The sequence below is a fragment of the Sinocyclocheilus anshuiensis genome, unplaced genomic scaffold, assembly GCF_001515605.1.
Source record: "Sinocyclocheilus anshuiensis isolate Anshui unplaced genomic scaffold, SAMN03320099.WGS_v1.1 scaffold304, whole genome shotgun sequence".
Classification (NCBI taxonomy): Eukaryota; Metazoa; Chordata; class Actinopteri; order Cypriniformes; family Cyprinidae; genus Sinocyclocheilus; species Sinocyclocheilus anshuiensis.
This window is the reverse complement of record NW_015555737.1, coordinates 178104-192038: the sequence shown is the minus strand read 5'-3', so window position 1 is coordinate 192038 and position 13935 is coordinate 178104. Positions and strand designations below refer to the sequence as shown.

Below are 13935 nucleotides of genomic sequence, written 5' to 3'. Positions count from 1 at the left end.
TTAGGTAGGCGTGGCTGACTCTTAACTTTTATAAAGAATATCTCTTTGGATTTGAGACTTTAGTCTTTGCAACTTTACAGATCTTCTTTATGCACCAAGAGCTTGTAACAGTCCAAAGAGAAAGGAAAAATTTTAATCGCATCATATGACCCCTTTAATATATATAATTGTACATAATGAATATATTATTTACATGGTACATGGTTAAATCAACGTAAACGTCGAACCAACTGATATTAGTTCAGTACATTTCCAAAAACCATCATGTCCAATAAATGAATGAGAAAATGCAAAAGAACGAATGAATGCATGAATGCAAAAAGAACAAATGAATGCAAAATAATGAGTGAGTGAATGAATGAATGCAAATAAATGAATAAATGCCAAGGAATTAATGAATGCAAAAGAATTCACAAATGCAGAATTCATTCGTTCATTCGTTCATTCATTCGGAAAAAATCGCAGGAAGAACTAATGACAAAGTATGAAAGAATGACTGGCAGAATGAAAAAATGAAAGTTAGAATGACTGAAGGAAAAAAATTAAAGATTAAACGAAAGAAAGAATTAAAGATTGAAGGAAAGAATGAAATAAAAGATTGAAGGAAAGAATGAAATAAAAGATTGAACAAAAGAGTGTCAGTGAATGAAAGAACAACTGATAGAAAGAGAGAGAATGAATAAAAGAATAACTGAATGAAAGACATTTGTACTTTTTGTGAGCTGCTCAGCTTGGATTGTGTTTCCTCAACATTTGAGTTCTTTATTCTGACAAATTAATTGATTTTCCTCTTTTATAGCCCATACAGCTTTTCTTCATGAAGCTGCACAATAGAACAAGGCTGTTGTCCCTGAGAGCTCTTCTCGCATAAGCACCACATAAGGGGAAGGTATTCTGTTATTGACCTGCAGGCATTCTCATGGGAAGAAACCATAGACAAAAGCCCAGGCAGGAGAGCAGAGTGGACAGACCGGATGGCCTCTCTGTAGGCACTCTCAAAATATGACTGCGGCCCTTTCAGACACTGAAGCCGGGTGATGACACATACTTGGCAGACCAAAAAATCTCCCTACTGCCTGTGCTCTTTTCCCCCTCTCTTTTCACTTGTTGGGACAAATAGAAAACAATTGTGCATTGTCTCAAACTTTTCAAAAGAATATCTGGAACCATTTTTGGCGTTATTCAAGGGAGCTATGTTTGTTTCGTTAAAATGTATAGACCCTGGATGTACTTGCATTATATGAACGGCTGCTGACGTTCATGCACTTTGGCAGAAAGAATTTCCTCTGTGCGCTAAGCTAATCACGCGTCGAGACTAAGTATCCGTCCGATTCGTAAAGACAGAAAGGCAATCCATGGAATACGGTCACTCCGTAGTAGGTCACTTGTTGCTTTTTGATTCCAGAGACCAGATTCTTTGCATGGTTTGTTTTGCTTTTGGCTCGAATTATAAGCCTTTGTTTTGGATGTAGCAAAGCTGTACTTGTCTGAAAACATTGAGGTCGCAGCCTGCTATCGACACCACAGCATTTAAGCTCCTCTCATGGCCACAGAGCTAAATCTTGCTCCCAGTCTGAGGGAACTGGGCTCTAGATTACACAGGACTTATTTTGGATTTCACTTCTCATTAGAGCTGCGGTCGGCCAAAACGTAACAACGTGCCAGTCATGGCAGGGATAGAGCGATAAGCAAACATTCTTTGACAGATGTGGTCACAGTATCCCCGGCATGCTGATTGGACTCTAGATGAAGAAAAGTGGCCAGTTTCGGGATCGCGTGATACTGCCGGTCCCCTGAGAGTTGTCAAGGGTAAGAACGCACTCTTGCATGTAAAAAGGTTCTGTCACTCTCTACTTTCTTTACAGGCGAGAAGGATCAGCCCATGCCAGAGATTAGCTTTCAAATTATTTGTCTCACTAACACCAATTAGAATCATTCTAGGGAGTCAGACTTCCTCGGAGGGCTGTCAAGCCAAATCAGGCAGTGGCTCAAGAATTCATGCACTCGTCATGCAATCCGAGAGCTTCCACTGTTACTGATATTCAGTTACTATTCACCACCAGAGCTCCAAGTGTTCGTTTTTGATTTACACTTCACGTGAAAACTGATCTCGGAAGCCCCTGCCTGCCGGGCCTGGCACAGATTTTGTTGTCATGTCTGGGCTTCTGGGTGTCGAGTCTTCAAGCGATGGTGTTTGTTTTCTCTGGCTCACCAAAATATCCAGTAAATTGGCACCTCCTTCCAAATGATTCAGATGTAATTGAACCACAATGGCTCTCATGTTATCCTTTTGTTTGGAAGGATGAAGATCTAATTTGACGAATGGCTTGGAGAAAATAAAGAAGGTATACCTGAAGGGGAAGAAATCGTGAAATTCTGCCAAGAAAGTGAGTGATTTGAAGTCAAGGCAGGGAATTGAAATGTGTCCGATGATGGAGAGCTTTATCTCACGGAGAAATGTAGTTCTCAGAGCATCTGTTTTTCTTGTGGACTCTTACAAGGCAATCACTGCAATTTCAACACATCTTGTTGAAAATTTTCCCCTAGACAACCAAGAAGTTGAAGCATGTCCTGAACTAGTTCTTTTTGGCAGTTTAGTCTGTCGTAACATCTCCTCGCTTTTCCCAGTTCCATCTGTTCTCATGGGCGACTGCTAGACAGGCGTACGCTGCTGGCGACACGTAGCAAATTATCAAAGACTTTGGCTTGCTCTACAGCCAGGGATCCATTGCTCTTTTTGCATCATATCTTTCTCTTGTAAACATGTTTCCATTAAACCTTTTGTCTCCATTCTGTGTTAATTGCACGTTCTTGGCACCATTGCTGTGACGGCTGATTATTCAGTTGCGCTGATGGCGCGTTATCGCACTTGTCACGTATTTCCCATTGCATATTTTAATTACAGCTTATGTCGTTTCTTGCACTCTCTAAGGAGACTAATTGCGCTCGACGGTCCAGCAACATCTTCTTTTTCTAAATTTTGAGGAAAGTCAGAATCAATGTTCCCTCCTCTTTCGTCTGAGGATCTGTCTTATTGTGTCCCAGTCAAACCTCACAGGATTAATTACAAGGTCATCTTTGTGTGAGGAATGATACATTTATTGTTTTAACTGACTGTTATTCCTGAAGAGAATATCATGGAAGAGTATGTTTAGAGTTAAACACAAATTTTTGAAGATTCTTTTTTAAATATGTTATTGAGTCCTGTCATTCATTTATGTCTGCAACACAAATGGTCCAGGTTGAGTTACATGCCAAAGTTTAATACTTAGTTTTAGTGGGTTTGAAAAAACAATAGTAGTGATGCTTGCCTTACTGAATGACTTTGACAAAGCTGAAAGATTTTGTCAATGTTCAGTTTGCATGCAGTTATACTTTCACATATGGTCTCGTCTGTGATGTGTTTTAGTCATGCCCTCTTGTGATGTTTTGTTAAGTGTTGAAAATTCAGCAAGGGATGAATGTCTGTCATAGCTCATACACTAACACAACAAGTGATGTGGTATAAGGACTAACCCAACCATCACTCTTAAAAGCGATATTAGGGCCTTATAAAATTTATTTTTTTCCCAAATTCAGTTATATTTTTTTCCAAATTCATTTTTTCAAACATTCAGTTTTAATTTTTCTAGACTCTCTTTTAATGGTTAAATTAAAAACAATATATCAAAAAGCATATCTAATTAATTGAAATCATGAAACTTACACAATGTATTGCATAATAACATTTTCTGGATTCCATTTTAATGTTTTCATAAAATTTTAATTTTAATTATAATTATTATTTTTTATTGTTTTTTTATTTTTTCAGAAAAACGTATGTATTTACATTTTTCTGGTAAATATTTTTTGTCTGGTAAATATTCCTTTAAAAATAATGTTTTAATAATGATTTTATTAGTATTAGTAGTACTATCATTACATTAAGTAATATATTTCTGTCACAGTTTCTTCAAGTTAAACCAAACTTTTATTTTGATGGGTTGATGTGAAAACCTTTAAGTTTCTGTTTGTATATTATATGACAAGCAGTTCTAGAGATTATGTTCATGTGTTCATGCACTCATGTTGAGCAGAGGCTGAAAACATAGCGAGCATCACGTGCATTTTAACAGTGTGTAGAAAAAACAAAACTGTGCGTCTGTGCCATTCATTCACGCAGAGCATTCACGATTCATATTAAAATAGTATTTTTGTTGCTTAATATTCACAGACACTAGTCCATATTACGCTTTGATTTAAGTGTACTGACCTACTTTTGATTTATTCATCCAAAATTTGGCAAATTCCGTGACATTCCACATTATAAGTAAATTCCATTTTTATGACTGGATTCCACGATTCTGTTTGTGTTTTCCTCATCGCCGAAATTGTAGAGCCCTACAATATCCTTGTGCACACTATAGTAAATTAATTGACTTTTATAAATTTGAATCTTAATCTCTTTCTTTTTCTCCACACAGCCGTGCTATCAAGACCAACCAGGACCTTCTCCCTGAAACGCCTTGGATCAACATCTTCTACGATGACTTCTGGGGGACACTTCTCACCCACAGTGGTAGCCACAAGTCCTACCGCCCGCTCTGCACGCTCTCTTTTCGACTCAACTACGCCCTGGGTGGCATAGATCCCTGGGGTTACCACCTGGTCAATGTGGTTCTACACTGCACCACGACCGCCCTGTTCTCTAGCCTCTCAAGCCTGCTGCTGGGGTCGGGTTGCTGGAGCCTGCTGGCTGGGCTTCTCTTTGCCGCTCACCCCATCCACACCGAGGCTGTGGCGGGCATCGTGGGCCGGGCCGACGTGGGAGCCGCCCTCTTCTTCCTCCTGGCCATGCGCTGCTACATACGCCACTGCTCCCTGAGGACGAGCGGTGCCCATGGATGGAGCTGGACGTGGTTCTTGGGCACCTTGGCGTGTGCTTCCTGTAGCATGCTGTGGAAGGAACAAGGCGTGACGGTGCTGGCCATGGCTGGCATGTACGACGTGTTTGTCTTCAACAGGTTGAAGCTGCAGCAGGTTCCCGCGCTCTTCCAGAAGGTAAACAGCCTTTATCCACCATTTATAAAACCAGCTGTGTTTTTATACGGGTGTATCTGATTTCCTAAACTCTTGCTGTGTTTGGAGGAGCCCGGCGATGTGTGGATGGATAGTGCATGTGTGTGCTGGTGGATAATTTGTTTAAAAGTACATATGTGGTGTTTGCTTTCCATCAGGATGAAATTTGGAGAACATTTTGGCATGTATGTTCAACTCAGTGAACCGTAACAAACGGTAACGTTTTTTTTCTTCTTCGTAACACACTAGAAAAATGCAAGAGCAGAGAGCAATCAAATGAAAATTGGTGTTTATTTGGTGTATTTACATACATACATCTGGCCAGAGATGTTTGTGTTTTTGCTTGGCAGCACACGATGACCCGTAATTGCGAGAAAATGTTTCTGCACCACATCAAACTTCGGCAACCTTATTGCAACTATGTTCACCTCCTTGATTTGGAGTTTGCTGAAGGCCGGCTCTTTAAATTTAAATGACCCGTTCTGCTTTCTAAAACTACCGTTCATCCGAACCCGTCACGGGTGAAGTCAGTCCCCAGTAAACTCCTGTTTTTAATGAACCCTTTATAATTGGAAAATTTTCAAGTGAGGCCGGAAAAGGCCTGGCTAACGTTCTGAAATTGTTTTATTAACAGCCAGAGTGCAATCGTAACAAATGCTCCTTTAATGACGTCTAATGATGTGGATGCATTGTGTTTACATGAGAACAGTAATTAGCGCGGTGATCACTCATAAATAGCAGCAGTCAGTGAGTGTGTGAAACGAGGTATGGTGGAGAAAGTAAGGATAGGGAAATCAATGATATTAGAAGGATTGCATGCAGTGATGCCTTGCTCCTTAGTTTGCAGATCTCTGCTCTTCAAGCAACCGACCATCAGGTCGACTTTTGCTCAACCCTGGCTTGTCAAGAGTATTTACCATCGACCGTCAAAACACACTGACATTCATAACCATCAGCCAGTCAGCACACACAAAATTGACGTGTGCACAAATGGGACTGAGAATTACAGACCCATTGAACTCACATGCCGGAGTGTACTTTTTTTTTTTTTTTAATAAATCGAATCGAATTAATGTTTGCATTCATGTTCATCAGAAATAATAAACTACAATAAAAAAACTACTTTTTTATTGTAACTGTTGGTATTAAAAATATATTGGTCGCTATTAACTATTTAATTGCCCATGCCTGTTTCTTAAATTTTGTATATTTATATTACCATTTCCATCATGTAACGCTCATTTAAAAGGATAAAATGAAAATTTTGTCATGTTTACTCACCCTTGTGTTGTTCCAAACCTGTATGAGTTCATTTATTTTTTTTTTATGTAAAAAACAAGATATTTTGAAGAATTTTGGTAAGTATACAGTTGCTGGTAGCCATTGATTTCCATAGTATTTTCTTCCCTACTATGGAAGTCAATGGGTACCAGCAACTGTTTGGCTACCAACATTCTTCAAAATATCTTCTTTTGTGTTTAGCAGAAAAATTAAACCCCTACAAGTTTGTAATAACTCAAGGTTTGCATTCTCTAGGTATTTACCTGTTTTTTCCTTGTTTATCTGTCTGTATTGCTTTGTTTGATTAATTTAAAAAAAAAAACAGCTTAAGGTTGAGTATATGATGACAGAATTTACATTTTTGGGTGAGCTATCCCTTTAAAGTTAATCTTTAATAATTTAATCATACTGTTACATAAATATACAACAACCATACATTTTTCAATCTGTAACTTAAAATTGTGTGATGCATAAATTATTTTCTTATCCATTTAGACAAAATAGTAGTATATTGTTTACAATACAAAATAATATTGGTTATCGGCTATAACATGAAAATAATTAGGCCTATTGCTTTTTGTATAAGCCAATTTCAATATCATCTTCTACCTTCCAGCACCTATAGGTAGCTGTTTAGATTGAGATTACATCATTTATTCTTTTCAAAATGTATTTAAAATAAATGGATGATGTGCATTTTATGTGTTAGAGAAAAAATCGTGCTCATAATGAAAGAAATGCTCCTTAAAAAGGGCAATTTTGGCCCTTAAATTTTCTGACAATGTACATTTTTATATGGTTTGCGCTTACAAGTGTATTTTGAACCACTGCTGCTTCACTTCTCATCACAATGGCCTGTGACATTTCAGAGGGAGGCCAGTCTGTGATGCTGTCTGCCTCTGGCTTCTTCATAGACTACAGCAGACAGGCCCTATGATGGCACATCACTTCAGCCTGGGAAGTCTGGCCTGTAGGTGACAAAAGAGCATGATCTCTCATATCTGACAGCTCTCTGTGCTCTGATTGACCATCTCCTCATCAATCATCAGCTCTTCTATCAGCCTTAGCTGTCATTTTAACTATATTAAGCCGTACAGTAGAAATGCTTCGCTCCACAGAGTGTCAGAGAGCATTCGTTTGTCAGCGAGCCCATGTGCTTCACATACCCTTTCCGCATCAGGGCCCGGCTGTGTTTTCACATTGCTGTCATCCAGTTCAACAGTGTTAGCACGTTGTCAGAGGCAAATAATTCCAGATTTTCCTCTTTGAGGAGAGACTGTGTCACTCTGACTTACGACAGCTTAGCGTAAAGTAGAGTCGAAGGGGAAGCCAGAATTACTATGTAAACATATAAGCATCAAGACGTCTACGATCCGCAAGCCCAAGGACAAATACCTCTCATCTGCCAGGCGGCGATAATTCCAGAGATGAAAGCTGGATGGGTTTTAGCGAGGAGACAAACTGCTTCGTACATCCAAGGGCCTGAAGACTCATTCGCTATAATGAGACGATAAACTAAACGTGGAGGAATAAACTAAAAAGCACCAGCGTTTAGATGTTAGAGCGCATTCGTCAATGTGGCATAATAAACACGTCTATAATTCTCTTTGCCTGGTGCTGTACATTTGGTCTGTGGACTTGCTTAATGTATGAGGCATAGAGACATATTAATGGCCACTCCTCGTCCATCCATATTAAATGTGTAGGCTTGTATGAGAATAGTGATGTGATCGTAAATTGGGCCGCTTATCTGATTGTGGTATGCGGTTTATGACATCATCCAATAGCTTTATATCAATGCTAAATCATAATGTCTGCTATAAGTAAATGCTCTCTGGGCAGCTGGTCTGGATTCAAGACGATCACTTATGGAGATAGATGGTGCATTCGATTCAATTATCTCAAGTTTAAGAGGGTCTGGTCGTTGTGAGGCTTCTAAACTGCATTAAAGTGTTTCTTAGAATCTCCCTGGTCTGCTCAGAATACTCAATTTATTTCCAGTCTTCTCTTGGATGCCACATTTAATTTGATGTGTAAAAATGAGGCTGTAAAAGAAATGAAAGTTCAGTCTGTTTAATATGTGATATTGTTTGTTGGTTCTTCATCTGAAAATGTCACTTCAAGGCAAAAAAGATTGTGGTTTTCATAACATAACCACATGATGACGTTGTGGACAATTATGTTAAGGACACACAATATTAAAGTTCTGGACAATACCGATAAGCTGTTAATTATTTTTATGGTTTGTGTGATAGATAAATGGATGATTTTAACATTTATACACTGAAAAAAAGGTGTACAACCAAATTTTTACTATCAGAATTACAAAGAAATAATATAACAGTGTATTAAACATTACATTTTGAGGTAGAAAAACTGAAATAATATTAAGTAAAATGTACTATAATAGTACTTTGGTGTCTAAACAAATTAAAGGTGAAAAACTAAAATTGATTGTTTGTGAATTTAGGCATCACAACATTGCATAATTGAAAAATGTACATGTGTTTTAGATAACAACAAGGTAATCTGTATGTAAAAATATACTATAAATGAACATTTACAATTAAATATTCAACATCAGCCAGTAACGACAAATATAGATAAATGAGAAAATCTTAATATCCAATATGGTGCTGATATATCATGCATATGCATCCCTCAATAATGCTCATTTCCAGCTTTAAAATTCACCTGACTCTTGTGAAATAATTTTGATAGATGTATTACCTAAGCTGGGTTCGGTTATAACGGCATGGCTATTTTTCTTCAGCCAATTCAAAAATGGTGAGAAAAATAGTCATCCAACCTCAACTTCTAGTAGCATTTTTTTATTCTCTTAAATTGTAACCCAGTGTCACAAAGTCTTTTTCCATATCATGATAATCATTCACATGATAACGCTCTTTTGCCTGGATCGGAGTGTAATGGTCTGGCTACACATTCCTCACACCTCTGCTGTCTCACAGTCGTAATGATAGCCAGACAGACTTATCTGCTGTGAATGCATAATGATTTCTTTCCTCTCTTTCCATTAGAGCCGTGATTCCATTACCACCGCAAACAGTTGTATTCTTCTCTGTTTTTGAGGCTTTATTAAGGCATTATTGTTGAGAAAAATCACACTTGCATTTAAGGAAATTTTGGGTAGCATTTTACTTATGAACTACTGGCATGTTGGAAGTAATTTAAAGCTCTGTTTTAAAACCTAATGAGCTGATTGACTGTTTGCATCCTAATCATGGAGCCTCCTAAATGACCAATTTGAAACACTGTTTCACACAAAATTCACAAAAACACAAAATCCAAACACTGTTTGAATAGGCAGCATGTCTGTTTGGCACACAAATAGTGCTCCATGTGGGATATTTGACTCAAATCATTTGATTCCAATAGAGTTTGACAATGTCATGTTGCTAAGCCAACAGTAGGATAAGTAAATATAGGAAATATGCTATGGTGCTTTAGAATTTGTCTAAAACAAGGCATCTTAAGAGGCAGCATATAATTAAGATGTCTGCCTATGTCTAAAATGCAGCCTAGGTCAGCTCGCTTGGTTTTAGAGCTGAGCGTAAGTGTGCGCATGTGTACGAACACGAGAAAGAGAGAGAATGAGTTAAGTGCATAAGCACATGTTGAGTTAACAGGGAGCTGCGATCTAAGCGCCTTTGGCAGCATCTCCCTCCAAAGCTCTTGGGGGATTTTTATTGAGAGTCCTAGTAGAGCTCTAGGATGCTTTTGGTCATTGCTCACCCTTTTAAAAAAAAGCCTCCACGCTCACGGCCAATCAAAGTATGCTTGCTGAGATGTTTTACATTGAATACTCGCAGATTGACGTGGATTTTCAAACTTTATCTGTAACCTTTAGTCTAAAATTAAATGAATTTTTAGAGCAGGTCCAATCTGCGTTACAATGAATGTAGGTTTTTAACGTTTAGCACTCACATATAACATTGTTGGCACCGGCAGCAATTGCATTTATGGTATAATCAGTTTATCTTTATGTGGAAAATGCCGTTTTATTAGCTAATTTTCTGGAACAAGTTAATAGGCTCATTTTCAGTAACAGATACTGAAGTTAGATACAATTAGCACACCACGTTTGGCAAGCGCACCTTTCAGAATGAGATCACAATGTTTATTCATCAGCATTAAGCTGTAAAATGTCTTTCCTGAGGACTTGGCAATTTTGCCGTTTTTCCACAGTACAAACAGCATTGTTGGTAAGCTAATAAAGTAAACGTGTGAGGAGCATTGTGACATAATTTGCATGGCTTTGTGCAATACAAAGGAAAATAGTTTATCAGTTCTTCATCTTTTTATATTTGTGTTATAAAGTCAAATCATTCAGTCATAGAGAAATATGAAAAACAACTATTTCATAGTGCAGTTGTAAAACATCAATGACAAGTATACAGTTTAGTATATACTGTAAATAATATATGCAACATGTGAAATAGTGGGTGATAGTCAGTCAAAATTATGAGATATTAAGTTATAATTATGAGATTAAATTGAAATATGAGACACTAAGTCTTTGTAATTTAAAAAGTCAAAATTGACTTGTCATAATTTTGATGTTTTATTCTCTTCATTGTGATTGTCATAATTATGAGATTTAAATTTGAAAAAGAGATACTAAGTCATAATTCTGAGATTAAAATGTAAAAATTCAAAAAGTTGATTATGACATGAAAATTTGATTTATCTCAGAATTTCAACTTATGTCAGAATTTTGGCTTTGGATCTCATAATTATGACTTGGTATGTAGTAATTCTTACTTTTTTTATCTCATAGTTATGATGTATGAAAAAAATAATAATTCCATATGTGGCAGAAATGGGCTTCCATAAACCAGTTATATCATAATATTGTTAAAAAAAAAAGTCTGATTACATATATTAAAAAAGACATTTTTATTAAAAAACTATTCTAAAACCACTAAGAAAATCAATGAAAAGTCATTTTGACTTCACCATCACCAAGTAAAGGCAATGAGAATTATGCTTTAATTAGGCATGTTTTTACCATCTTTTTCCCGTAAGAGCATTGTGGTATTCGATAAGTCAAGTGGTTTACCGTGTGGGTGGTTCAGTTGGAAGGAAGCCCTGGTATGTCAATGAAGCATGCATTAAGTTCATTGACTTGTCATAATTTTGATGTTTTATTCTCTTCATTGTGATTGTCATAATTATGAGATTTAAATTTGAAAAAGAGATACTAAGTCATAATTCTGAGATTAAAATGTAAAAATTCAAAAAGTTGATTATGACATGAAAATTTGATTTATCTCAGAATTTCAACTTATGTCAGAATTTTGGCTTTGGATCTCATAATTATGACTTGGTATGTAGTAATTCTTACTTTTTTTATCTCATAGTTATGATGTATGAAAAAAATAATAATTCCATATGTGGCAGAAATGGGCTTCCATAAACCAGTTATATCATAATATTGTTAAAAAAAAAAGTCTGATTACATATATTAAAAAAGACATTTTTATTAAAAAACTATTCTAAAACCACTAAGAAAATCAATGAAAAGTCATTTTGACTTCACCATCACCAAGTAAAGGCAATGAGAATTATGCTTTAATTAGGCATGTTTTTACCATCTTTTTCCCGTAAGAGCATTGTGGTATTCGATAAGTCAAGTGGTTTACCGTGTGGGTGGTTCAGTTGGAAGGAAGCCCTGGTATGTCAATGAAGCATGCGTTAAGTTCAGCTCTGGGTGTGTGTGGCTGTGTTTAAGGGAACAGGTGTGAATTCATGACATGGCCTTGTGTGTAAACATGGACACGTATGCACATACACACACGCAGATGGTATGTGTATGCTCTAATGCCTTCTGTCAGTGTATGATGAAGTGATGCTCTGTAGGCATCATCCTGTACAGGAACACCTGCCCACCAGGAGCACAATTATATTGAATTCTTTTGTCTGTTTTTGTCTTGTTTTCTGGTCTCTTTATACATCAAATTGGAATTTGAATTAAAGAAGATGCTATGCTCTCTGTATGCATATATCTGTGCATATAGGCATATCACCCTTTGCCCTCACTCTTTCACACTTCTTTCAAAAGAGAGAACTATCCAGCACTACCCGTAACATTTAAGAGATAGGAATTCAGAGATGAAGACAATGTGCGAAAAGATCCAAATGCATTTAAATTTCCCTAACACACGGCGAACAGATCAGCATAAAAGGGTGGAGTCTGAGACTAGAGGGGGTACTGGACTCTCCAGTGCCATCGCCACATTGTTTGGACTCATCTGTACAAGAGTTGAAACATCAGTTTAAACATGCATTTATTTGTTTTTCAAATTTTTATAAAAATATTTTTAATAGCAATAATAATAGTTAATATTTGTATAAATATTTTAATATGATATTGTAAATTTGTTTTACTGATAATAATAATTTTAAATAATTTTAAAAATTACATTTTTTTTTGTAATAATAATAATAATTATTATTATTATTATATTTATGTTTTAAGGCTTCAGGGGTTGCAATAAACTTACAGGGATGTCATCCAAAATAACCAAAGTATCTTCAGAAGTGGAGCAATTTAATAATAATGTTGCATATGTATTTTATTTTATTTTTTATTTTATTTTAAAAATGTATTTTATTTTATTTTATATGTGAGATGTGAAAGCAGAGAGTTTGAGATATTACAAGTATTTATTTTGTACATGTGAAAATGTGTCCTGTATCTCTGCCTGTTCCTTGTCGTTTTTAATTTATGTATTTTCAGCTGCTGTTTAGTTTGCAGAGAGATGCGTGAAAAGCGTTGCAAGGCTTCATTGTTTGTTTTTCCCAGAGTTGTGCGTAAGAGCGCTCAGATCCAGTGATCTGTCACAGCTCCTCCATATATAGTGCTCTGTGGTTACTGTGTCTGAGCGGCTCTCTCCTCTGCTGTCTACCCTCAGACTCGAGTTAATGCATCTGGAAACACGAGACTCGCTCTTCCCACACAAACACACAGCAGTGTAGATGATCCATTGATAATTTGGAGATATCTAGTATGATACAGATGATCATGTGATTGGTTTTGGCTGACCTGGATATCTGACACGCTTGCTTCACCTTTGAATGAACTTATTCAGTGCTGCAATAAACACATAATATAGCATCGGCTTTGTTATGACAGGGAGGGGAAAAATTTGTTTAGGTTTTTGTACTCTAAAACAGAAAATCACAGAAAATCCAGTGACTTCAAATCAAATTTTTTCTGTAATGCATGCACAGAATTTATAATGTGTTTATTTCTGAAAAAAATGTGATAAACTACTATAGCAAAAAGCTATTTATCTCCTACCAGAGGAGTATCTTATTAAACTAGCGACTGCAAATAAATTACTTGCAGATTAGCTCATTTTATTGTTTCTGCTCATAATTTCTCACTCCCTAATTATCAATTAGCATCATGCTCAGCCGACTCGCCCACTCATGTAATTACTCGTTCAGCGAGCAGAGCATCTGGAGGTTGAAATTAGATTTGTGACCTTCATCTAAAAACCTGCGCTAAGAATCAAGGCCATGCTGTTGTGATGTTTGCTGTGAAATGTTTCTATCTTTATTGATCGTGTG

At 36.7% G+C, this 13935-nt stretch overlaps 1 protein-coding gene across 2 annotated transcripts in view; it reads left to right on the top strand.

Moving 5' to 3' along the window:
• The window catches only part of LOC107673141 (transmembrane and TPR repeat-containing protein 2-like), a 121219-nt gene that overhangs the window by 54899 nt on the left and 52385 nt on the right, over nucleotides 1-13935 (top strand). For both annotated transcript variants that reach the window (XM_016466630.1, XM_016466628.1), the window contains exon 2: nucleotides 4464-5040. In XM_016466630.1, the coding sequence (XP_016322116.1) occupies nucleotides 4464-5040 (577 nt within the window). The remainder of the gene's footprint in view (nucleotides 1-4463; nucleotides 5041-13935) is intronic.